This window comes from Myotis yumanensis, unplaced genomic scaffold, assembly GCF_028538775.1.
Source record: "Myotis yumanensis isolate MYYU_CA2020_CCGP unplaced genomic scaffold, mMyoYum1.0.hap1 SCAF_1, whole genome shotgun sequence".
Classification (NCBI taxonomy): Eukaryota; Metazoa; Chordata; class Mammalia; order Chiroptera; family Vespertilionidae; genus Myotis; species Myotis yumanensis.
In genome coordinates this window covers 1,887,182-1,910,629 of record NW_027223752.1, presented here as the reverse complement: position 1 = coordinate 1,910,629, position 23,448 = coordinate 1,887,182, and the positions used below count along the sequence as shown (strand labels likewise).

The 23,448-nt window shown below is 49.1% G+C and overlaps 1 pseudogene and 1 gene segment (V, D, J or C); both read right to left on the bottom strand.

The window, feature by feature from the left end:
- Positions 1-371: 371 nt before the first annotated feature.
- On the bottom strand, positions 372-3,635 carry LOC138999173 (immunoglobulin heavy variable 4-38-2-like; annotated as a pseudogene).
- An 18,063-nt stretch (positions 3,636-21,698) lies between these two features.
- LOC138999170 (immunoglobulin heavy variable 4-38-2-like) lies at positions 21,699-22,214 on the bottom strand. The segment is given in 2 exon segments: positions 21,699-22,042; positions 22,126-22,214. Coding segments are annotated over 2 exon segments (390 nt in total).
- Positions 22,215-23,448: the final 1,234 nt, after the last annotated feature.

The following is a 23,448-nucleotide window of genomic DNA, read 5'->3' as shown; positions in this document are numbered from 1 at the left end:
GCACAGGAACAATGGCCGGGGTGCTTAAGGCAAAGATGAGCCTTTTAGTAAAGAAGTCATAGGCCTGGGCGTGCCCACCCCCAGGACTGCCCAGGGAGGATGTGTGATCAGAGTCTCCTGTGACAGTCCTGTCAGTCACTGAGTTTTGTCAGATTTAGGACAGAGCCCCCTTTTTGTTCACAGATACAGTCCCTAAACCGAGACCTAGGAAAGGGCTTTCTGTGAGTTCTGTGGCTGAGCCTGGGAGCAAAACTAATTTAAGATGGAGCAGGAAATGGTATCTTTGCTCAACTCTCCACCTGTTCCTGGTCAGGGCCCTTTGCTGGTCCTGCTTCCTCCCTGGCATCATGGACACTCCCTGCAGCCCAGCTCTACTGTTTCCTTGGGGAGGTTTGTGTCTGGGCTTTCATGGAATTCCCCTCACTGTGTCTCATACAGTAATACATGGTCATGTCCTCAGTGGTCACAGAGCTCAGCTGCAAGGAGAACTGGTTCTTGGATGTGTCTCTGGAGATGGAGGTTCGGCTCTTGAGGGAGGGGCTGTAGAAAGTGCTCACCTCATAACTTATGTGCCCCATCCAATCCATCCCTTTTCCTGGGGGTTGTCAGTCCCGGTCTCAGGCATAACCACTGGTTGTGATGGAGAATCCAGAGACAGAACAGGTGAGGGAGAGTGTCTGCCAGGGCTTCACCAGTCCTGGGCCCGACTCCTGCAGCTGCACATGGGACAGGACACCTGGGACAGAGAGAACACAGTGAGTCCTGGGCTCAGATGCAGGATTAGCAACTCCTCACGTCTAAGCCCTGAGTCACTCACATCTGGGAGCTGACAGCAGGAAGAGGAGGAGCCACATGGGAGTCATGTCTTGCAGGTGAGGTTCTCGTCCCCCAGAAAGTAATCTCCAGGGTGAGGAGGCCCTGCATTTAAGTGTACATCAACTATGTGTGTGTCTGGTGTTCCCTGTGGGCATTTGTGTATGCGAGGTGTCTGCACATACAAAGGGCAAGAGCTGAGGAAGGTCCCGGTCTCCGGAGCTTCTCCTGGCAGGAGGTGCTGACTGTGCCCTCAGAGAACCAGGCCCTCCTTGGGGTCCTGGTCACCGTGTCCAGGGACTTCTCCTTCCTCATCAGGGGCTATGCTGCAGGAGGTGGTCAGGAAGTAGGATGTGGGCACAATCAGTGACTCCTTAGGGATAAAATCAATGTGCCTCTGCTCCCATGTAGATAGATTATATATATATATATATATATATATATATATATATAGTTATAGACATAGATATATAGATAGATAGATATAGATATAGATATAGATAGATATAGATATAGATATAGATATAGACATAGATATAGATATATAGTTATAGACATAGATATATAGGTATAGATATAGATATAGATATAGATATAGATAGATATAGATATAGATATAGATATAGATGTAGATATGGAGATATAGATATAGCTGTAGGTATAGATGTAGATGTAGGTGTAGATATAGATATAGATACAAATACATATGTAGATACAGTTCTTCCTTTTGTAATCATCCTTGAGGATATTTTCATTGATTATTAGAGGGAAAGAAAAGAAGATGGAGAGAAACATTGATGTGAAAGAAAAATATTTACCAGTTGCCTCTCACAATGATTCTACTGGAAATCAAACCTGCAAAATTTTTATGTATTTATTATTGATTTAAACATTTATAATTGATATCAGAGAGGGAGAGGAGAGAGAGATAGAAACATCAATGATGAGAGAGAATAATTAATTGCCTGCCTCCTGCATGCCCCACACTGGGGATGTTGCCTGCATCCCAGACATGTGCATTGACTGGGGATCCAACAGCAACCACCTGGTTGATGGGTCATTGCTCAAACTCTGAGCCACGCTGTCCCAGTTGTCCCTGCACTTTTAGGATGAACAGAGCTCCCTGTGTAACTGGGCTCTGGTCAGCGAGATGTTGGCAACATTATAGATGACCAGGCCCAGCCCTTTCCTAACTGTCTTCTGACCCCCTTGGTCTCGGGCTCATCCACCATGGTGCTTTGCAGCTCAAGGGCCCCTGGAGGTTCCCTCAGCACAGATGTGAGCTGTTGGAGGTGCTCTGAGCTCAGTACTCAGCTGTGTCTCCACCGAACACTGTGGGGCCTCCAGGGCCCGACATCACATGTGGGCACTTCACATGGAATCGGCAGGCTGCCTGAGTGGCGTAGGCCCTGGCATCTCAGGGAGAGCTTGGCACAGGAGATGGGCATGAGCAGGTAAAGTCAGGGTTCATTTAAGGCATAACTACCAGGGGGGAAGGAAAGGGCAGACACATGCACACGGGATGTCCTGTGCAGACCCCATGGGATGAGAGTGTGGGGGGCAGAGGACGGAGTGTGAGGATGCGGTGGTATATGCAGTGCTGGAGGCACAACAGAGGTGGGTGAGACCATGTCTCCCTTCCCAGGTTCCCCAGGGGAAGTGGTACAGGAGTTGGGACACGTCTCCTGGGACCGTGTTCTGAGATCCACGGGGAACGGGGACCATCAGGGCTGTGACAGGGCCCATCACAAGGCCTCCTTCCTGCCTCTGTCCTGGGACACCCTGTGTGGGGTTCATCTCCCAGGCTCACGAAGAAGCAGTGCCCAGAGGGTTCAGACCCTAAACCTCCATGAGCAGCCATGTCAGTGACAGGCAATCAGCTAACTGCCCTGAAAGGGCTCCACCTGGGAAGAGAGAGGGGCTGATCATCCCTGGTGAGTTTTGGGGCCTGGACTCCCTGTCCCTGCTCATCACTGCGTGGAAGGTGGGGATGTTGCTGTCAATGAGGCGACAGGAATCCCTACAATGTTTTCCTTGTCAACCCAGAGAGCGAACATCAGGGACATGGTGACAGGAAGGGAGCAGATGAGAAGTCAACCAGATCTGAAACACAGCCACTTCCTGCTTTTTTCCTGAAGAGAATATAATTAAAGACACGAAGAAGGAAGAGGAACTGCCCCAGGGACACCAGGAGGGAAGAAAGCATTGACCCCAATAGGAAGCCTGCACAACTCTCCAGGGACAGCCTCTGAGCTGGGAGCCTGGGTTTGCTGGTCCTGAACGCCCCCTGGTGTCCTAGACGCTCCCTGCAGCCCAGCCCTGCTGTCTCAGGAAGGTTTGTGTCTGTGCTCACACTGACTTCCCCTCACTGTGCCTCTTGCACAGTAATACACGGCTGTGTCCTCGGTGGTCACAGAGCTCAGCTGCAGGGAGAACTGGTTCTTGGACGTGTCTCTGGAGATGGAGGTTCGGCTCTTCAGGGAGGGGCTGTAGTAAGTGCTCCCAGTATAACTTATGTACCCGATCCACTCCAGCCCCTTCCCTGGAGGCTGGCGGATCCAGTTCCAGCCATAACCACTGGTGATAGAGTAACCAGAGACAGAGCAGGTGAGGGAGAGTGTCTGCGAGGGCTTCACCAGTCCTGGGCCAGACTCCTGCAGCTGCACCTGGGACAGGACACCTGGGACAGAGAGAACACAGTGAGTCCTGGGCTCAGATGCAGGGTCCCCATCTCCTCACATCTAAGCCCTGAGTCACTCACATCTGGGAGCTGACAGCAGGAAGAGGAAGAGCCACATGGGAGTCATGTCTTGCAGGTGAGGTCCTGGTTCCCCAGAAAGTACTCTCCAAGGTGAGGAGGCCCTGCATTTAAGTGGATGCCAACTGTGTGTGTTTGGTGGCCATGTGGGCATTTGCATATGGGAGGTGTCTGCACATATAAAGGGCAAGAGGTGAGGGAGGTCCCGACCTCTGGGTCTTCTCCTGGAAGCAGGTGCTGACTGTGCCCTCAGAGAACCAGGCCCTCTTTGGGGTCCTGGTCACGGTGCCCAGGGACCTCTCCTTCCACACCAGGGGCTATGCTGCAGGAGGTGGTCAGGAAGTAGGATGTGGGCACAATCAGTGACACTTTAGGGATAACATCAATGTGCCTCAGCTCCCATGGATGTAGATTATAGATTATAAATATAGATATAGATATAGCTCTTGATATAGATATAGCTATTGCTATTGATATGTATTAGATATAGATATAGAGATAAAGATGTCGATATATTTGTAGATGTACCATATGTATAGATATAGATACTCTTTTCTTTATCCTCACCTGAGGATATGTTCATTGATTTTTAGATGGAAACGAAAGGAGGCAGAGAGAAGAAGAGAGAGAAACATTGATGTGAGAGAGACATATTGATCAGTTGCCTTATATATATGCCCATACTGTGAATCAAATCAGCAACTTTTTCATTTATGTATTTACTAGAGTCCCAGTTCATAAAATTCATGCAAGTGGAGGGGGTCCCTCCTCGAACCCTGCACGCTCTTCAATCCAGGACCCGTTGGGGGATTTTTGACTGCTTCTCGCAATCTGGGACCACTGGCTCCTAACTGCTCACCTGCCTGCCTGCCTGATTCCCCCTACCCCTCTGCGTGCCTGCCTGATCGCCCCTAACTGCTCCCCTATTGGCCTGATCACCCCTAACCACCTCTGCCTCGCCCCTCACCAGGGACCCTGTACTCCCTCCTCTGGGTGGTCACAGGCACTTGGGACCTGGATTTCCCTCCCTTGGCCGGCCCCAGGCACCAGGACCCTGGCCAGCTTCGCCATGACTGGTTGTAGGCACAGGTGCCCGGGACCATGGGGTGGACAGCTCGTCCCTCTCCTGGGCCACAGACTGGCAGGACCTCATTTCTCTCTCGTGAGCTTATTCATGCCTGGCTGGTTCCCACTCCTCTCTCCCCAGTGTTGAGTGTCTGAGCCATCATCATGTGATGGTGTGATGATGTTATGGACATTTGCATATTCACTCTTTATTATATAGCATTTGTTTAAGTATTTCTTCATAGATATCAGAGAGAAAGGAGAGGTTGAGAGATGGAAACATCAGTGATAAGAGAGAATGATTGATTGGCTACCTCCTGGCTGCCTCCAGGCCCCACACTGGGGATGTTGTCGACAACCTGGGCATGTGCCCTGACCGGGAATTGAACCATGACCTCCTGATTCATAGGTTGATGCTCAACCCCTGAGCAACACTGATTGGGCTGTTTCTGCACTTTTGCGATTCACAGAGCTCCCTGTGCACTTGAGCTCTGGTCAGTGGGACATTGGAAACATTATAGGTGATCAGACCCCAGCCTTTCACTGACTGCCCTCTGATCTCAGTGGCCACAGGCTTGTCCACCATGATGCTCTGCAGCTCACAGCCTCCTTGGAGGTTCCCTCAGCACAGGTGTGAGCTGTTGGAGGTGCTCTGAGCTCAGCGCTTAGTTGTGTCTCCACCTGACACAGGTGGGGCCCCCAGGACCTGACATCCCACATGTGCACTGCACGTGGGCTCAGCAGGACAGCTGAGTGGTCTTGGCCCTGGTGTCTCAGGGAGGGCCTGGCACAGTGGATGGGCATGAGGGGATGACGTGGGGCTGCATTTAAGACAAAACATACCAGGGCAGGAAGGAGAGAGCAGACACATCCCCTCAGGATGTCCTGTGTAGGCCCCATGGGGTGAGAGTGTGGGCGGCAGAGGACAGAGGGTGAGGATGGGATGGTATCTGTGGAGCTGGAGGCACAGCAGAGGTGGGAGGGACCATGTCTCCCTTCAGCAGGTTCTCAGGATGCAGGTGGTTCCCCAGGGGAAGCGGCACTGGTGTTGGGACATGTCCCCAGGGACCAGGTTCTGAAACCCACGGAAAACAGGGCCCAGCAGGGCTGTGACAGGACCTGTCACTGGGTGTCCTTCTGGTTTGTGTCCCGGGAAACCCTAGGAGCTGAGTCCATCTTCCAGGCTCACGAAGGGGCAGTGCCCACAGGGGTCAGACCATAAACCACCATGTGCAGCCATGTTAGTGAGAGGCAATCAGCTAACTGCCCCGAACGGGGTCCCCCTTTGGCAGAGTGAAGGGCTGATAATCCCTGGTGAGGTTTGGGTCTGGACTCCCTGTGCCCCGCTCAGCACTGTGTGGAGGGTGGTAGGATTCCCTCTCAGTGAGCGGACAGTAATCCTTACAATGTTTCCTTGTCAACCCAGAGAGCGACCATCAGGGATGTGGTGACAGGAAGGACCCAGATGAGAAGTTGACCAGATCTTAAACAGCCACTTCTGCTTTTTTCCTGCAGAGAATCTAATTAAAGACACAAAGAAGGAAGAGGAACTGCCCCAGGGACACCAGGAGGGAAGAAAGCATTGACCCCAATAGGAAGCCTGCACAACCCTCCAGGGACAGCCTCTGAGCTGGGAGCCTGGGTTTGCTGGTCCTGAGCGCCCCCTGGTGTCCTAGACGCTCCCTGCAGCCCAGCCCTGCTGTCTCCTCAGGGAGGTTAGTGTCTGGGCTCACACTGACTTCCCCTCACTGTGTCTCTTGCACAGTAATACACGGCCGTGTCCTGGGTGGTCACAGAGCTCAGCTGCAGGGAGAACTGGTTCTTGGACGTGTCTCTGGAGATGGAGGTTCGGCTCTTCAGGGAGGGGCTGTAGTTAGTGCCCCCACTATAACTTATGTACCCGATCCACTCCAGTCCCTTCCCTGGGGGCTGGCGGATCCAGTTCCAGCTGTAACCACTGGTGATGGAGTAACCAGAGACAGAGCAGGTGAGGGAGAGGGTCTGCGAGGGCTTCACCAGTCCTGGGCCTGACTCCTGCAGCTGCACCTGGGACAGGACACCTGGGACAGAGAGAACACAGTGAGTCCTGGGCTCAGATGCAGTGTCCCCATCTCCTCATGTCTAAGCCCTGAGTCACTCACATCTGGGAGCTGACAGCAGGAAGAGGAAGAGCCACATGGGAGTCATGTCTTGCAGGTGAGGTTCTCGTCCCCCAGAAAGTATTCTCCAGGGTGAGGAGGCCCTGCATTTAAGTGGACGCCAACTGTGTGTGTGTCTGGTGGCCGTGTGGGCATTTGCATATGGGAGGTGTCTGCACATACAAAGGGCAAGAGGTGAGGGAGGTCCTGGTCTCTGGGGCTTCTCCTGGAAGGAGTTGCTGACTGTGCCCTCAGAGAACCAGGCCCTCCTTGGGGTCCTGGTCACCGTGCCCAGGAACCTCTTTTTCCACACCAGGGGCTGTGCTGCAGGAGGTGGTCAGGACGTAGGATGTGGGCACCATCAGTGACTCCTTAGGGAAAATGTCAATGTGCCTCTACTCCTCTGGATATAGATACATATAGATAGAGATAGATATAGATATAGATATCTGTATTATAATAACAGAATATGCAAATTGGTGGGATGCCCTCACTGAATGACAGAACAGCAGGCTGGGTGGGGCAACCAGGCTGGCAGGGGTACCATGAGGGGCGACCAAATGACCGAACAGCAGGCTGGGTTGGGCAACCAGGTCAGCAGAGGGGGGCAGTGAAGGGGACTAGGCTGGCAGGTAGGAGGGGTAGTTCGGGGTGACCAGGCAGGGAATGGGTTATTTGGGGGAGACCAGGCAGGCAGGGGGGAAGTTGGGTGCAACCAGGCCATCAGGGGTGCACTGAGGGGTCAATAGGCTATCTGGGGGCACAGTATGGGAGATCTGGCTGGTGGGGGGAGGAAATTGTGGGCAACCAGTCTGGCAGGCAGAGCAGTGAGGGGTACCAGGCCGGCAGGGGAGGGAGTTGGGGACAACCAGCCCATCAGGGGGGCAGTTATGAGTGATCAGGCCGGCAAGGGGGCAGTTGGGGGAAACCAGGCTGGGGTGGGGCAGTTAAGGGCAACCAGGCCGGAAAGGGGCATGGTTACAGGCGATCAGGTCAGCAGGTAGAGGAGTTTAGAAGTGATCAGGCCACAGGGGTGGCAGTTAGAGGTGACTAGACTGGCGGTGGGGGGGGCAGTGAAAATGGCAGTCAGACATCCCCTGATTGAGAGGGTGCAGGCTGGGCTGAGGAGAACCCCCATGCATGAATTTCATGCACCCAGTCTCTAGTAGATATGGATATAGATATAGATGATATAGATATAGATATAGATCTACATATACATATAGATCTACATATACATATAGATGATATAGATATAGATATACATGATATAGATGATATAGATATAGATATAGATCTACAAATACATATAGATATACATATACATATAGATGATAGATATAGATATAGATAGATATAGATATAGATATAGATATAGATATAGATATAGATATAGATAGTTATAGATATAGATATAGGGAGGGCAATTAGGGGGCGATCAGGCCATCAGGGGAGGGCAGTTAGGGGTGATCAGGCTGGTAGGGGAGGGAAGTTAGGGGCATCAGGCTGGCAGGCAGAGGCAGTTAAGGGTGATCAGGAAGGCAGGCAGGCGAGTGGTGAAGAGCCCGCAGTCCCGGATTGTGAGAGGGATGTCCCCTGATGGGTCCCAGATCAGAGAGGGTGCAGGCTGTGTTGAGGGACACCACCCTCTGTGCAGTAATTGCATGCACCGGGCCTCCAGTTTAATTATAAAAAGTCTTGATGTAAAACACTGGTATGAAGAAACAGTATAGAAAAATCATTCTTATAAGAAGAGTATTGTTTTTATCTGCCCATTATTACAGAATGAATATATCACCAGATAACCACCTGTTACTGGAGCGGCTGGACCTAATGTCATAAAAACCTGGTCAGCCTTGGTGGCTCTGCCTTGTTTTCACCATCAGGGTCTGTGTCCATATGGACACGTGACCTAGTTCTAACCAGGGAGCAGGAGGGCATGTTGGGCTTTCCTGCTTCCTCAGCAGCTCATTTCAGAGGCACCATTTCCTCCCTCTTCAGTGCCTACTCAGGTCTGCATGTGGCCCTTAGCAGTGACCTCACCATGTCCGTACTGATGGGCAACCCCAGGACCTGAAGCCCATTCACAGGATGGATTATGTTCAACATGGGAAGAGGCATCGTGAGCCTGGAGGGGAATTACCATGGACGGGAATTCACCACGTCTGAGCAGACACACCTCCTGATCGTCCCTTCATTGGGCTGTGATTTCCTCCTTGTCCATCCAGTTCCATTTGCCTCTCTCTTTCCTGAAATAGCCACACATAATCTCTGGAGTCCTTCAGGAAAGAAAGCATTGGCCTGAAGATTAACCCAAGTCCCAGGTTCCAGGTGAGGTCCAAACGACTGTGTCATGTGTACCAGACCGACAGGTGTCATGGCTGAATCCCAAACAGATTACCATGTGCTCACACACATGCACACTCACAATCTCACACACACAACTCCCAGCTCCCAGGAAGGAAACCCATCCCCAGGTTCCTGAGGGGCCCCGGAGGCCCTGACTCTCAGGGGACTGTGATGGCTGGACCCTGGCCTCAGGAATATTTGGATTCTCATCGCTGGGGCCTGTGGGTGTCCTTATGTGACAGGACTTTGCAGATGGTTAGGGTGGGGACGAGGGAGCTGAGGGTGCTGACGTGGGGGTTACCCTGAGCCTTCTGCTGGGACAGACCTGTAGCCACAAGGGTCCCCTTCAGAGGAAACAAAGCCAATCAGACAAAGGTTTTGTGAACATTGAAGCCAGACATTGGGGTGGGTTTGCACATCCACCCGAGTGAATGAGGACCAGGAGGGAAGCGTGTGGTAGGGAGGACGGAGAGCTGTGGTGGGAGGTCCTGGGGGAGGATCCTCACTGTGGTGGCCCAGGTGGGCCTGTCAGAGGGAAACGTGGGGACAGGGGGGCCTGAGCTCAGCACACAGGGGCCTGGGCTGCGCTGGGGTCTCTCTTGTGGGAACGTTTCCCAAACCCAGGACAACCAGAGCACTGAGGAGAGTCTCCTTGTGGAGAAAGAGAAATAGAAAATACAGAGACTTGGTGAAGGAGAGTCCCCACTCCCTGCCGACATGTCACCTGCAAACACATGTCCCTTCTTCACTGTTGTCTGCGGGGAGAACATGAGAAGGAAGAGCCATCCCTGGAGGCAGCTGAGAGCTTGAGAGGAAATCCCTGAGCCCTATAGGAAGGCCCTTTCCTCCCACCTCCCTCTGCCCCTGCTCCTGGGGCTGCTCTCTTTGCTGTGGGTCCTGAGCGCCCCCTGGTGTCCTGAGCGCCCCCTGCAGCCCAGCCCTGCTGTCTCCCTCAGGGAGGTTAGTGTCTGGGCTCACACTGACTTCCACTCACTGTGTATCTCACACAGTAATACATGGCCGTGTCCTCAGCTCTCAGGCTGCTCATTTGCAGATACACCATGTTCTTAGCGTTGTCTCTGGAGATGGTGAAGCGGCCCTTCACAGAGTCGGCGTAGTATATGTCACTACTACTATCACCACTAATGTATGCGACCCACTCCAGCCCCTTCCCTGGAGCCTGGCGAACCCAGTTCATGCCATATTCGCTGAAGGTGAATCCAGAGGCTGCACAGGAGAGTCTCAGAGACCCCCCAGCACACAGGGGCACACACTTGACCCCCTCCCTCCCTCCTTTCCTGAAACCTGTCACCCTGACCCCATTCCTTTGGGGGAAGCTTCCAGGATTGAGAGTCCTCCTTCTTTGGGGTTTGATGAGGACCCAGGGGTGCTCCCCCAGAGGCACATGGATGTTTCTCTGACTCTCCTTCCCCCACCGTGGGCCATGTTGCCTTTCTGGGGTTTGGGAAAGGAATTTGCATTAAATGATGCTATTATTTTGAGATGGAAAGATTCTACTTGTTATTTTCCTCAATCAGATCCTCTACAGAACTCGAACCTCTACATGTGAGGAGGCAGCAGAGGCTGGGCTGGACACTGGCCACAGCCTCCGTCTCTAACCTGCAGTCCCTGTCACATGCATGCAGCTGCCTCCTGAATCCACAGATTTCACTCAACTTCCCTGCTGTTCACTTGCAAAATCCTGGTTCCCAGCCTCTCAAATTGGGAGACTTTCCATCATTCACACATACAGCCCTGGCTGGTGGGGCTCAGGGGTTGGAGCGTCATCCCCACACCAAAGGGCTCGAACTCTTTAGAGTCACCACCGCCCTCATGTGGAGGCAGCAGGTCTTTATAATTGGGTGCACCTCCCTCTCCACACGGGAAGACACGGGTATGAACTATGTGGTACATGAAGAACATACTATATGTTGATGTAATAACTGTCCAAACATGCAGAGCATGTTTATGATATTTTGTTGGGGCCAAACTGACAATTGTTGGGAAGCAGGACCTCAAATGCTCCAGAGAATGACCGTTTGCAGCTGCATTTATGCATTTGAAGTTAAAGAGGGAAAGTAAGGAGTGACATGGAGATGGGAGAGAGAAAGTCGGGCACTGGATGCCAGGATAGTTCACAGGAGGTTCTCTCTCTCTCTCTCTCTCTCTCTCTCTCTCTCTCTTTAAAAGTATTGTTAAAAGTATTATATAGGCCTTCCTTTCCCCCCATAAACCCCATCCTGCTCCCACCCATCTCCCACCCATGTCCTCACCACCCTATTGTCCGTGTCCATGGGTTAGGCATATATGCAGACAAGTTCATTGGTTGATCTCTTCCCACCCACCCTCCCCTGCCTTCCCTCTGAGGTTCCATGGTCTATTCATGCTTCTATTTCTCTGGATATACTTTTGTTCATCAGTTTATTTGGTCCATTAGCAATGCAGACTGGTGCAGCCATGATGGTAAACAATATGGAGTTTCATTCAAAACTTAACAATGGAACTCCTATGTGACTCAGTGATCCACCTGCTAGGAATACATCCTGAGAAACCCAAAACACTTATCAGAAAGAATGTATGCACCTGTATGTTCATAGCTGTGCAATTTACAACAGCGAAGGTTTGGAAACAGCCTAAGTGCCCTTTAGCAGACGACTGGATTGATGGGGAAAATAAGGCATTTTGGGGGGCTAGCAATCTGAATCTGTGCATTGACCTAACGTACATTCTTGATGGCCTATAATTAAGTCACTGCCCCTTCTCCACAATGTGGTCTTACAAGACGGGTTTACTTAAGTCCTACTCCCATTTTACAGAGGCCATAAACCACGAAGAAGTCCCAGAGGGGGTTATAGTGCTGCAGCCAGGCCAGGCCTTTAGGTGTGGTCTCATGACCCCCATCCCAACAAACAGGGCTTTTGGCAAAGGCCCCAGAAAAGTCCAGAAGTCTGATCCTTATTTGGGGGACAAAGAAACCAAAGGGTATAAAGAAAGAGCTTCCTCCATATTGGTTTGCTCAGGATTTGGAGAGAAACACAGTCTCCCCTGAGTCACGGTACTAGTACATGTGGAACATCTGAAAATAAATGGGTTTTTCCTGTATCTCTTGTATTCCTGCATATTTCTTGGTCGGCTGTTAAATTCTGTAACAGGATAACTGTGGTACAGAATCTACACCATGGAATACTATGTAGCCATGAAAAAGAAAGAACTCATCATTTGCGACAGCAAATGTACATCTGATAAGGGGTTAATTTCCAAAATGTATATGAAATACGACTTTTGGACTGGAACACACAGTACTCCACTAGGCAGGATGGTTCCCGGGTTCTTTGTCCCTCAGAGTAGAAGAATTAATTCAGGGATGGAAGGTGGGATAGCAAAGGTGGAAATTTATTAAAGAACAAGTACTGACTCCCACATGGGGAGGGGGAGAGGGTCTCACTGAGTCCCTTTTCCACGGTTTATAAAGGCTGCAGGTCTTTGTGCCCTCATATCCACTCTGATTGGTCACTATTCCCTTAGACTGGTTACTATGGTCACTCCTGAACTCAAAGTTCCAACGTCACATGGGACACGTGAGGTTCTCCCTCCCTCTTCCCCATTGTTTTCCTATTCCCTTTAGACTTTCTTCTCCTTCTGGATGAGGGGCTTCATCCCCTTCATTTTGTAAATATAGACCTTGCTGTTCCCAGCTCCCTCATTCTATGGAAATGTACCTTCTACTGCTCTGCAACCCTGTGCTTCTTCCATGGTCTCCTTAAATTCTAAAATTCTTAAAAATTCCTAAACCTCTTTTTTCACACCTAAAAATTCCTCTGTCATATAGGAAACTCATACAACTTAACAAAAAGAAGACAACAACACAATTGAAAACTGGGCAAAGGGCCTACTAGGTAAGTCTCCAAGTGGACACACAGATGGCCAGGACGTGCTCTCCTGAGGGTGGTCATGCTGATGTCAAAGGTGTGTTAACCCAGATGCACAGGAACAATGGGCGGGGTGCTTAAGGCAAAGATGAGCCTTTTAGTAAAAAAGTCATAGGCCTGGGCGTGCCCACCCCCAGGACTGCCCAGGTAGGAATGTGTGATCAGAGCCTCCTGTGAGGGTCCTGTCAGTCACTGAGTTTTGTTTGATTTACAACAGATCCCCTTTTTGTTCACAAATACAATCCCAAAACTAGACCTAGGAAAGGGCTTTCTGTGAGCTCTGTGGCTGAGCTTCAGATCAAAAACTATTTTAAGATGGAGCAGGAAATAGTTTCTTTGCTCAACTCTCCACCCGCTCCTGGTCAGGGCCCCTGATGGTATTGAGCACCCTCCTCTGGTCATGAATGCAGCCCAGCCCTGGTGTCTCCTCAAGGATGTTTCTGTCTGGGCTCACACTGACTTCCCCTCACTGTGTCTCTTGCACAGTAATACACGGCCGTGTCCTCGGCTCTCATGCTGCTGAGCTCCATGTAGGCTGTGCTCGTGGACGTGTCTACGGTTATGGAGACTCTGCTTTGGAACTTCTGTGCATAGTTTGTTTCTCCATCACTAGGGTAAACCCACCCAATCCACTCAAGCCCCTGTCCTGGAGCCTGTCGCACCCAGTGCATGTAGTAGCTGATGAAGGTGTATCCAGAAGTCTTGCAGGAGATCTTCACGGAGGCCCCAGGCTTCCTCACCTCAGCCCCAGACTGCACCAGCTGCACCTGGGAGTGGACACCTGTGGGGAGGAGACAGGAGTCAGTGGAATCCCCCTTGACCCTCCCTGGACCCTCCTTAACCCAGGACGGGAGCCCCTTACCTGTCGCCATGGCCACCAGGAGGAGGGTTCTCCAGCTCCAGTCCATGCTGAGGGCTGTGCTGTGAGCACTTCTGTAGAGGAGGGTGTGGCTGTGGGTGATGCCCTCAGGGCACAGACTTACCCATATTTAACCTGGTCTACCTCCTGTCTTTTGCATATTCATGAGGAAGACTATTTCATAGCTGAGGTCTTGACCCCACCTGAGAGGAGATGGGTGACACAGGGACCATGTTCAGTGGGAATCTGAGGGTCCAAGTCCTAGTTATTTTTTCTTTAAATAATACCTTTATTATTGAAGGTATTACACATGCCCCCTTCAACCCCCATTGACACCTTCTAGCCTGGCCCTGGGTACCCAGGTCTTCACCAACGTATTGTCTGTGTCCCTTGATGATGCACATATGCACAAGAGTTTGTTGGTTGACATCTTCCCACCCACCCACCCACCCGACCACGATTTCCCTCTGAGATTCCCCAGTCCGCTCCATGCTTCCAGGTCTCTGGATCCATTCTCTTCATCAGTTATTTTGTTCATTAGATTCCACTTATGAGTGAGGTCATGTGATACTTGTCTTTATCTCACTAGCTTATTGAACTAACCATGATACTGCCCAGGTCCCTCCATGCTGTCTCAAAGCAGAAGAGATCCTTCTCTTATACTGCTGCAAAGTATTCAGCAGCATAAATGTACCACAGCTTTTTTATCCACTCATCTACTCGTGAGCATTTGGGCTGTTTCCAGATCTTAGCTATTGCAAATTGTGCTGCTATGAACATAATTGTTCATACATTGTTTCTGATTGGTGTTTGGGGTCCCTTAGCATATATTCCGAAAAGTGGTATCAGTGGTTCAAATGGTAGTTTCATTTTTAATTTTTTGAGGAAACTCCATACTGTGTTCCATAATGGCTGTACAGCATGAATTCCCACCAGCAGAGTATGAGGGTTCCCTTTTCACCACATCCTCGCCAGCACTTGTCATTTGTTGATTTGTTGGTGGTAGCCATTCTGACAGGTGTGAGCTGATACCTCATTGTCCTTTTAATTTGCATCTCTCTGATGGTCAGTGACTTTGAGGTTTTTTCAAATGTCTTTTGGCCATCGGTATGTTCCCTTTGGAGAAGTGTGTATTTAGGTCCTTTGCCCATTTTAAAATTGGATTGTTTGTCTTCCTTTGGTTAAGTTGTATGGGTTTCTTATACATTTTGAATATTAACCCTTTATCACATGGATCCTTACCAAATATGTCCTCCCCTACTGTGGGCTCCCTTTCCATTTTGTTGATGGTTTCTTTTGCTGGGCAGACAGTTTTTATTTTGATGTTTTCCCATTTGTTTAGTTTCTTTTTAGTCTCCTTTGTCCTTGGAGATGTATCTGTAAACACATTGCTATGAGAGATGTCTGAGATGTTGCTGCCTATGGGATTTTCCCTACTCACATTTAGGTTTTTTAACCATTTTGACTTTACTCCTGTGTATGGTGTATGTTCGTGTATTGTTTCATTTTTTTTGCACATTTATCTGTACAATTTTCCAAAAATATTTATGAAAGAGACTGATTTGACTGCATTGTATGCTCTTGCCTCCTTTGTCAAATATTAATTGAGCATAATGGCCTGGGGGTGATTTCTCTGTTCTGTTCCATTGATGTATATGCCTGTTCTTGTGCCAGTACCAGGCTGTTTTGATTTCTATGGCTTTGGAGTATAATTCAATGTCTGGTATTGTGATCCCTCCACCTTTGTTCTTCTTTCTCAAGATTGCTGTGGCTAATTAGGGTCTTTTTAGTTCCATATAAATTATTAGAGTATTTGTTGTAAATCTATGAAATATTCTGTTGCTGTTTTAAGAGGGATTACATTGAATCTGTAGAGTGCTTTGGGTAATAAGGACGTTTTAATGATGTTAATTCTAACAATACATGATCTTGGTACATTTTCCCACTTGTTTATATCTTCCTCTATCTCTTTATTCAACATCCTGTAATTTTCTGAGTACAAGTGTTTTACCTGCTTGGTTAAGTTTATCCTTAAGTATCAAAATTTTTTTTGATGCAATGGTAAATGGAGTTGTTGGTTTGGTTTCCCTTTCTGAGAATTCATTATTGGTGTATAAAAGTACCATCGATTTCTGGATGTTAATTTTGTATCCTGCTGCATTGCTGTATTCATTTATTAATCTAGGTGTGTGTGTGGTTTTTTTTGTGTGTGGATTCGTTAGGTTTTCTATGTACAATATCATGTCTTTTATGAATTATAGGAGTTTTACTTTCTCCTTTCCACGTTGGATGCCTTTTATTTCTTCGTCTTGTCTGATTGCTGTGGCTAGGACTTCAGTTCTATGTTGAATAAGAGAGGTGAAAGCGGACATTTCTGATCTGTTCCATTTCTTAGGGAAAATGGTTTTTGTTTTTTCTCATTGAGATGATTCTGGCTGTGCGTCTGTCATGTGTGTCCTTTATTGTGTTGAGTTGATAGTATTTATCAAAAGTGGGTGTTGGGTTTTGTCGAATGCTTTTTCTGAATCTATAGATATGGTCATGTTGTTTCTGTCATTCAGTTTGTGTATGTGATGTATCGTATTTATTGATTTGTTAATATTGTACCAGCCCTGCATCCCTGGATGAGTCCCATTTCGTCATGGTGTATCTTTTAAAAATATTTTTGGATCCAATTTGCTAATATTTTGTTGAGGATTTTAGCATCTATGTTCATCAGGGATATCGGCCTGTAATTCTCTTTCTTGGTAGTGTCATCTGGTTTTGGAATTAGGATAATGCTCGTCTCATGAAAAAAGTTTGGAAGTGTTTCATCATCTTGGATTTTTTTTTGAATAGTTTGGGAGTGTAGGTGTTAGTTCGTCTTTGGATGTTTGGTAAAACTCCACTGTGAAGTCTCTTAGAGCAGGACTTTTGTTTGCTGGGAGTTCTTGGATTCCTGCTTCTATTTCCTCAGTTGTTATTGGTGTACTCAGGTTTTCTGATTCTTCCTGTTTCAGTTTGGGGTACTGTGTTTTTCTAGGAATTAGTCCATTTCATCCACTTTGTCCAGCTTGTCGGCATATATAGTTGTTCATAGCACTTTATTACAATCCTTTTGACTTCTGGGGTGTCGGTTGTTACGTCTTCGCTTTCATTTCTGATTGTATTTATTTGGGTCCGTCTTTTTCTTTCCTGTTGAGTCTGGTTATCTTTTCAAAGAACCAACTGGTGGTTTCACCAACTCCCATTCCTGAGTGGTGAAAGGTTCTATAGTCACCAGAGCCTTCAATCAGGAGGAGAAAAGGGAAGACACACAGAGGTCAGGGAGCAGTGCATGACTCGAGGAAGCTTTGCAGACACAGTGAGTTCTCATGGCTCCTGGAAACCCACCAAAGGAGCAAGGAGGGAAGTGTGGGAGGACTCCTCCGTCCTACAGATGTGAGTGAGGTGAAGGTTGAGCCACGACAGCACCTATAACATGGAGGCTGGGAAAATGCTGTGATTGATCAACAACCCCACAAGCAGCCGCTACCTGGGTTATTATCCTGTCTCACCCCTCAAAGGACTAATCTACAGAGGATCCAACACCGTCATTATGAAATGTCAAACTTTAGCCCATGATTTTAAGTAAAAAAAATTGGAAAATTGTGAAGCTGTCTCCTTCACCAAGAGATTTCCCAAGTCAGCTGCTTGTTGAATGAGATGATTTCCAATGAACCTTGTTAAATGTCCCTATGAAACTGCATGACACGGGAAGCGCACACTGCTGTCATCTCACATCAGTGCTGGTGTGACACCTATGGGGAGGGAGCTGAGGTCATTTCCTGTGGCACCAGAAACAGCAAGTCCTGGCACCTGTACAGGGGAGGTGACCAGGGAGCAGCCCTCAAAGGCCCTTTGCACCATTCAGATGGGTCCATCCAGCTTCCACTGTCCGCGGGACGTGCCCCTGTTTTATTTACTGTGGGCCTGTCAGAAGGAAGGGCCCCATGGAGACAGGTGGGCATGTGAGTCAGACCCCGAGCTCAGCACACAGGGGCCTGGGCGGTGCTGGGGTCTTTCTTGGTGGGAAAGGTTTCCAACCACAGGCCAAGGAGAGCACTGAAGATGGTCTCTGTGGAGAAAGAAAAGCAGGAAATACAGACATGTGGTGAGGAGAGTCCCCATCACTGCCCACATGTCCTCTGCCAGCAGCAGTGTTACCCCTCCTCTGGGGTCTGCAGTGAGAAAGCGGGAAATGAGAGCCTCATAGAAAGAGCAGGAGCCATCCCTGGAGGCAGCTGAGAGCTTGAGAGGAAATCCCTGTGCCCAACAGGAAGGCTCTTCCCTCCCACCTCCTCTGCCCCTGCTCCAGGGGCTGCTCTCTGTGCTGTGGGTCCTGAGTGCCCCCTGGTGTCCTGAGCACCCCCTGCAGCCCAGACCTGCTGCCTGCCTCAGGGAGGTTTGTGTCTGTGCTCACACTGACTTTCTCTCACTGTGTCTCTTGCACAGAAATACACGGCCGTGTCCTCAGCTCTCAGGTTGTTCAGTGTTAAGTAAACTTGACTCTTGGACGTGTCCCTGGTGATGCTGAGGCGGGATTTCAGTGTTGGGTTATAGGCTGTACTTCCACCATCCCACATAACCCCGACCCACTCCAGCCCCTTTCCTGGAGCCTGGCGGATCCAGTGTACATCATAGCTCATCAGAGAGAATCCAGAGACAGTGCAGGTGAGGGAGAGGGTCTGTGAGGGCTTCACCAGTCCTGGGCCCGACTCCTGCAGCTGCACCTGGGACAGGACACCTGGGGACAAGGAGCATCAGTCCTGTCAGTCACCTGAAGTCACAGCCCTCCCATGACCCCTGTCTGACCCCTGATACCCTCACCTCGGGGGACTGTCAGCAGGCACAGGAGAATACCCAGCAGCCTCATCTTCTTCTAGACCACAGCTCTGCCTTCCCAGAGACCTCAGTCCTGTGTGAGGAGAGAGCTGTGAGCCTGCACAGCCCAGGAGAGGATGTACCCTGGAGCTTGAACAGAAATTTGCATGTGGATCAGCCTGTTCCTTATAAGTACAGGGACTGATGTCGGTATTCACTTTGATATGAGTAACTACCACCAAAGCACAAGAAAAAGGAAGACCCTTGATTCTTGATGTTGGAAACTTTTTATTGTGTTACTAATTCGTGCAGCAGTGGTGTCCTTTGTCCTGGCTTTCGGGATTGGGCTGAAACCAGCAGTCTGAGATCCCCTGAGGGGTCGCAGATGGTGAGAGGGTGCAGGCCAGGCCAAGAAGCCCTACCAGTGCACAATCGTGGCTGGAGAGAGATGTGGGAGGTTGGCCAGCCAGGGAGGGACTGTGGGAGGGCTCCAAGGCATGTAGGGAACATCTCTCTCAGTCCCTATTAGCCGGACCCCAGCAGCAAGCTAACCTTCTGGTTAGAGCATCTGCCCCCTGGTGGTCATCGCACTTCATAGCTAGCGGTTGATCATTACCACATTACACTTTGATTGCTTGATTGAACAGTCAACCAGAGGTCCGGACACTTAGCACATTAAGCTTTTATTATATAGGATAATACACTGTGAAAACTCTTCCCTTATGCAAGCCCATTGCATATTGCACAGACCCTGAGCTAATCACTTCAGAGATCATCATGTTTTAACCTGGAGAAAAGATTAGATATAAAAGCAGTGACTATGCATGTGAACCATTGAGAATCTCTCATATTTTAAATGATATGGCAGCTTGTTAAGTGACCTGATTTTTCAGTTTAGTGTTATCAGTGATGTTGGGGTTCAGAGTGAGGGAAATTGGAGAATTCCTAGCATGCATTTTCTCACAGGAAAGGACAACATCATTAATGTGTAATGCACACATTCTCCCATCAGGCACAGGATTTGGAAAGATATTCTCTTGCCAAGCTTGTCATTAAAATTAATTGATGGAATATTTGATGGGGCAAATGTATTTTTATTTTATTAAAGTTAAGTTCATCACTATTTTCTTTGGTGGGTGCTGTTTTGGGTGATTTTACAAAGAATTTCCCAGAAAATCCTGGGCTTCCACTGCCCATGTGGATTGGCTACAGCAGCCTCAGGGTCTGGAGCAGGTTCTGGTACCAGAGGGGAGCGCTGCTGGGAAACTACCCATAAATGTGGATGTGACTGTGGAACTGGGTGAGGGGAGGAGGCAGGACTTGATTTGAGTCACATGACAGAAATGTGGCTGATGCTCATGGACAGAGAGTTACTGGACATGTGGGTTTAAAGCCTCCTCCAGTGAAGGCCCAGAAGGAAGTGCAGGGCATGAGAGAGACAGCTTGAGTCATCGTTGGAAATACCTGGATAATGATGAGCAGGAGTTGATTGAAGTAGAAACGATAAAGATCATGCAGGCAGGGATCAAGAGAAATAAGGAACCTGTCACTGCAAACTGGTGGGAAGGGGACCCCTGTTTCCTCCATGCACATTCTCACAGTGTCTCTGTTCTAGAAGGTGACACCTTTCCAGGCCCAAGGTATTCCCACTTGGACACCTTTGGGTTGATTATTCACATAGTCTCACCATGAATCCCCCAAGTTGCATAATTCACTGGGGCCCAGTTTATGAAAACTCTCAACACTCACTGGGAAGAGTGGACATTCCTCACTGGAGGAGCCAAGGGGAGGGTGTGTCTGTATGAGGAGCCTTCATTCCATTAGACCAGGGCTCCTGTCTCAGTCCATCATCTTCATTGTAATCACCATCGTCATCTTCATCATTATCAACACAATTTGCTTAAGTATAATCATTCTTCTTGTTTTCTAACGACATGGTGGTTGTCCACACACAATGACTTCTTGTAAGTAAACAAAGCAGGCACCTCCTCTTCAGATGCCATTAGGGATTGAGACCCCAATGGGCCAACTTTTAGTTGACACAGGTCCTTTTAATAGCCAAGGACAGATTCCCACCAAGATACTGGACCCAGACTCCTTTCCAATTCTATCAACACCATCACCACCACCACCAGCGCCATCATCATTGTCAACATCATCATCAACATCATTTGCTTACTTATGCTTATTCTTCTCAGTTTCTTTAGGTGTGGTTTTCGTACAGACCTAAGGACCTTTTTCTTAATTTTTGTTCAATTTCTATAGATGTTAAATAAAATATAACGATATTTTTTTTCCATTGGAGTTCTAACAACGGAAGGCTCATTGCTGCCTCTTCTCCATCTGCCCCACACACCAGAAATTGAATAAGAAATCATACTTTTCTCTTTGGAAGTTATAGTGAGAATGAAACCACATAAGTCCCTGGAAGCAGAATTCATCCCCCTCCCCCACCACCTCGCCAAAATAAAAGCCCTGTGCCCTCTCCTTTCCAGTCTCCATCCAAGCAGGTCTGACTTGCTGAGTGATCTTTCCTGTGCTTCTCAGGGGTTCAATCAGGAGCATAATAACCATCCCACGTCCCCTTGGTGTGTGTGTGTCATGAACATCTGTACCAGTTGTTGTGCCCTCTGCTTCTGCATGGTGTCCACTCCTCTGGGTGCTGTGAGCATGAGGACAAGACCAGGACTGTCACCCTGTGGGTCCTTCTTCTGTAGCTTTGGGTTCACACACATGTGGGGCCCATGGTCCAGCATTCAGAGACTCAGAGACTCAGACGTCAGTGAAGAATCAGGATCCAGACTTTCCCTGAGGGAAATTGTGACATGAAGAGGAAACCACACAGGAAACAGCCCAGACCTCCAACTGCACCTGCTGCTGGGATGGTCCTTGTGTTCAGGGGCCCTGAGTGCCCCCTGGTGGTCAGAGATCTTCCTGCAGGGAGGTTAGTGTCTGGGCTCACACTGACTTTCCCTCACTGTGCCTCTTGCACAGTAATACACGGCCGTGTCCTCGGTGGTCACGGAGCTCAGCTGCAGGGAGAACTGGTTCTTGGACGTGTTTCTGGAGATGGACGTTCGGCTCTTGAGCGAGGGGCTGTAGTAAGTGCTCCCACTATGATTTATGCACCCCATCCACTCCAGCCCCTTTCCTGGGGGCTGGCGGATCCAGCTCCAGCAGTAACCACTGGTGATGGAGTAACCAGAGACAGTGCAGGTGAGGGAGAGGGTCTGCGAGGGCTTCACCAGTCCTGGGCCCGACTCCTGCAGCTGCACCTGGGACAGGACACCTGGGGACAAGGAGCATCAGTCCTGTCAGTAACCTGCAGTCACAGCCAACCCATGACCCCTGCCTGACCCCTGAGACCCTCACCTTGTGGGGCTGTCAGCAGGCACAGGAGAAGACCCAGCAGCCTCATCTTCTAGACCACAGCCCTGCCTTCCCAGAGACCTCAGTCCTGTGTGAGGAGAGAGCTGTGAGTCTGCACAGCCCAGGAGAGGATGTACCCTGGAGCTTGAACAGAAATTTGCATGTGGGTCAGCCTTTTCCTTATAAGTACAGGGACTGAGGTCGGTATTCACTTTGATATGAGTGACTACCACCAAAGCACAAGAAAAAGGAAGACCCTTGATTCTTGATGTTGGAAACTTTTTATTGTGTTACTAATTCGTGCACCAGTGGGGTCCTTTGGCCTCGCTTTCGGGATTGGGCTGAAACCAGCAGTCTGACATCCCCTGAGGGGTCCCAGATGGTGAGAGGGTGCAGGCCAGGCCGAGAAGCCCTACCAGTGCACAATCAGGGCTGGGGAGAGACGTGAGAGGTCCGCCAGCCAGGGAGGGACTGTGGGAGGACTCCAAGTCATGTAGGAAACATCTCTCTCAGTCCCTATTAGCCGGACTCCAGCAGCAAGCTAACCTTCCCGTTAGAGCATCTGCCCTCTGGTGGTCATCGCACTTCATAGCTAGCGGTTGATCATTAGCACATTACACTTTGATTGCTTGATTGAACAGCCAACCAGAGGTTCGGACACTTAGCACATTAAGCTTTTATTACACAGGATAATACACTGTGAAAACTCCTCCCTTATGCAAACCCATTGCATATTGCACAGACCCCGAGCTAATCACTTCAGAGATAATCATGTTTTAACCTGGAGAAAAGATTAGAAATAAAAGCAGTGATTATGCATGTGAACCATTGACAATCTCTCATATTTTAAATAATATAGCAGCCTGTTAAGTGACCTTATTTCAGTCTAGTGTTATCAGTGATGTTGCAGTAAATAGTGACATGAATTGGGGAATTCCTAGCATACATTTCCTCATAGGAAAGGAAACACCCTTAATGTGTAATGCATACATTCTTCCATCAGGCACAGAATTTGGAAAGATATTCTTTTGCTAAGCTTGTCATTACATTTACTTGATGGAATATTTGGTGGGAGAAATGTATTTATTTTAATAAAGTTTAATTCATCAACAATTTTCTTTGATGGGTGCTGTTTTGGGTGATTTTACAACGAATTTCCCACAAAATCCTGGGCCTCCACTGCCCATGTGGATTGGCTACAGCAGCCTCAGGGACTGGAGCAGGTTCTGGTACCAGAGGGGAGCGCTGCTGGGAAACTACCCATAAATGTGGATGTGACTGTGGAACTGGGTGAGTGGAGGAGGCAGGACTTGATTTGAGTCACAG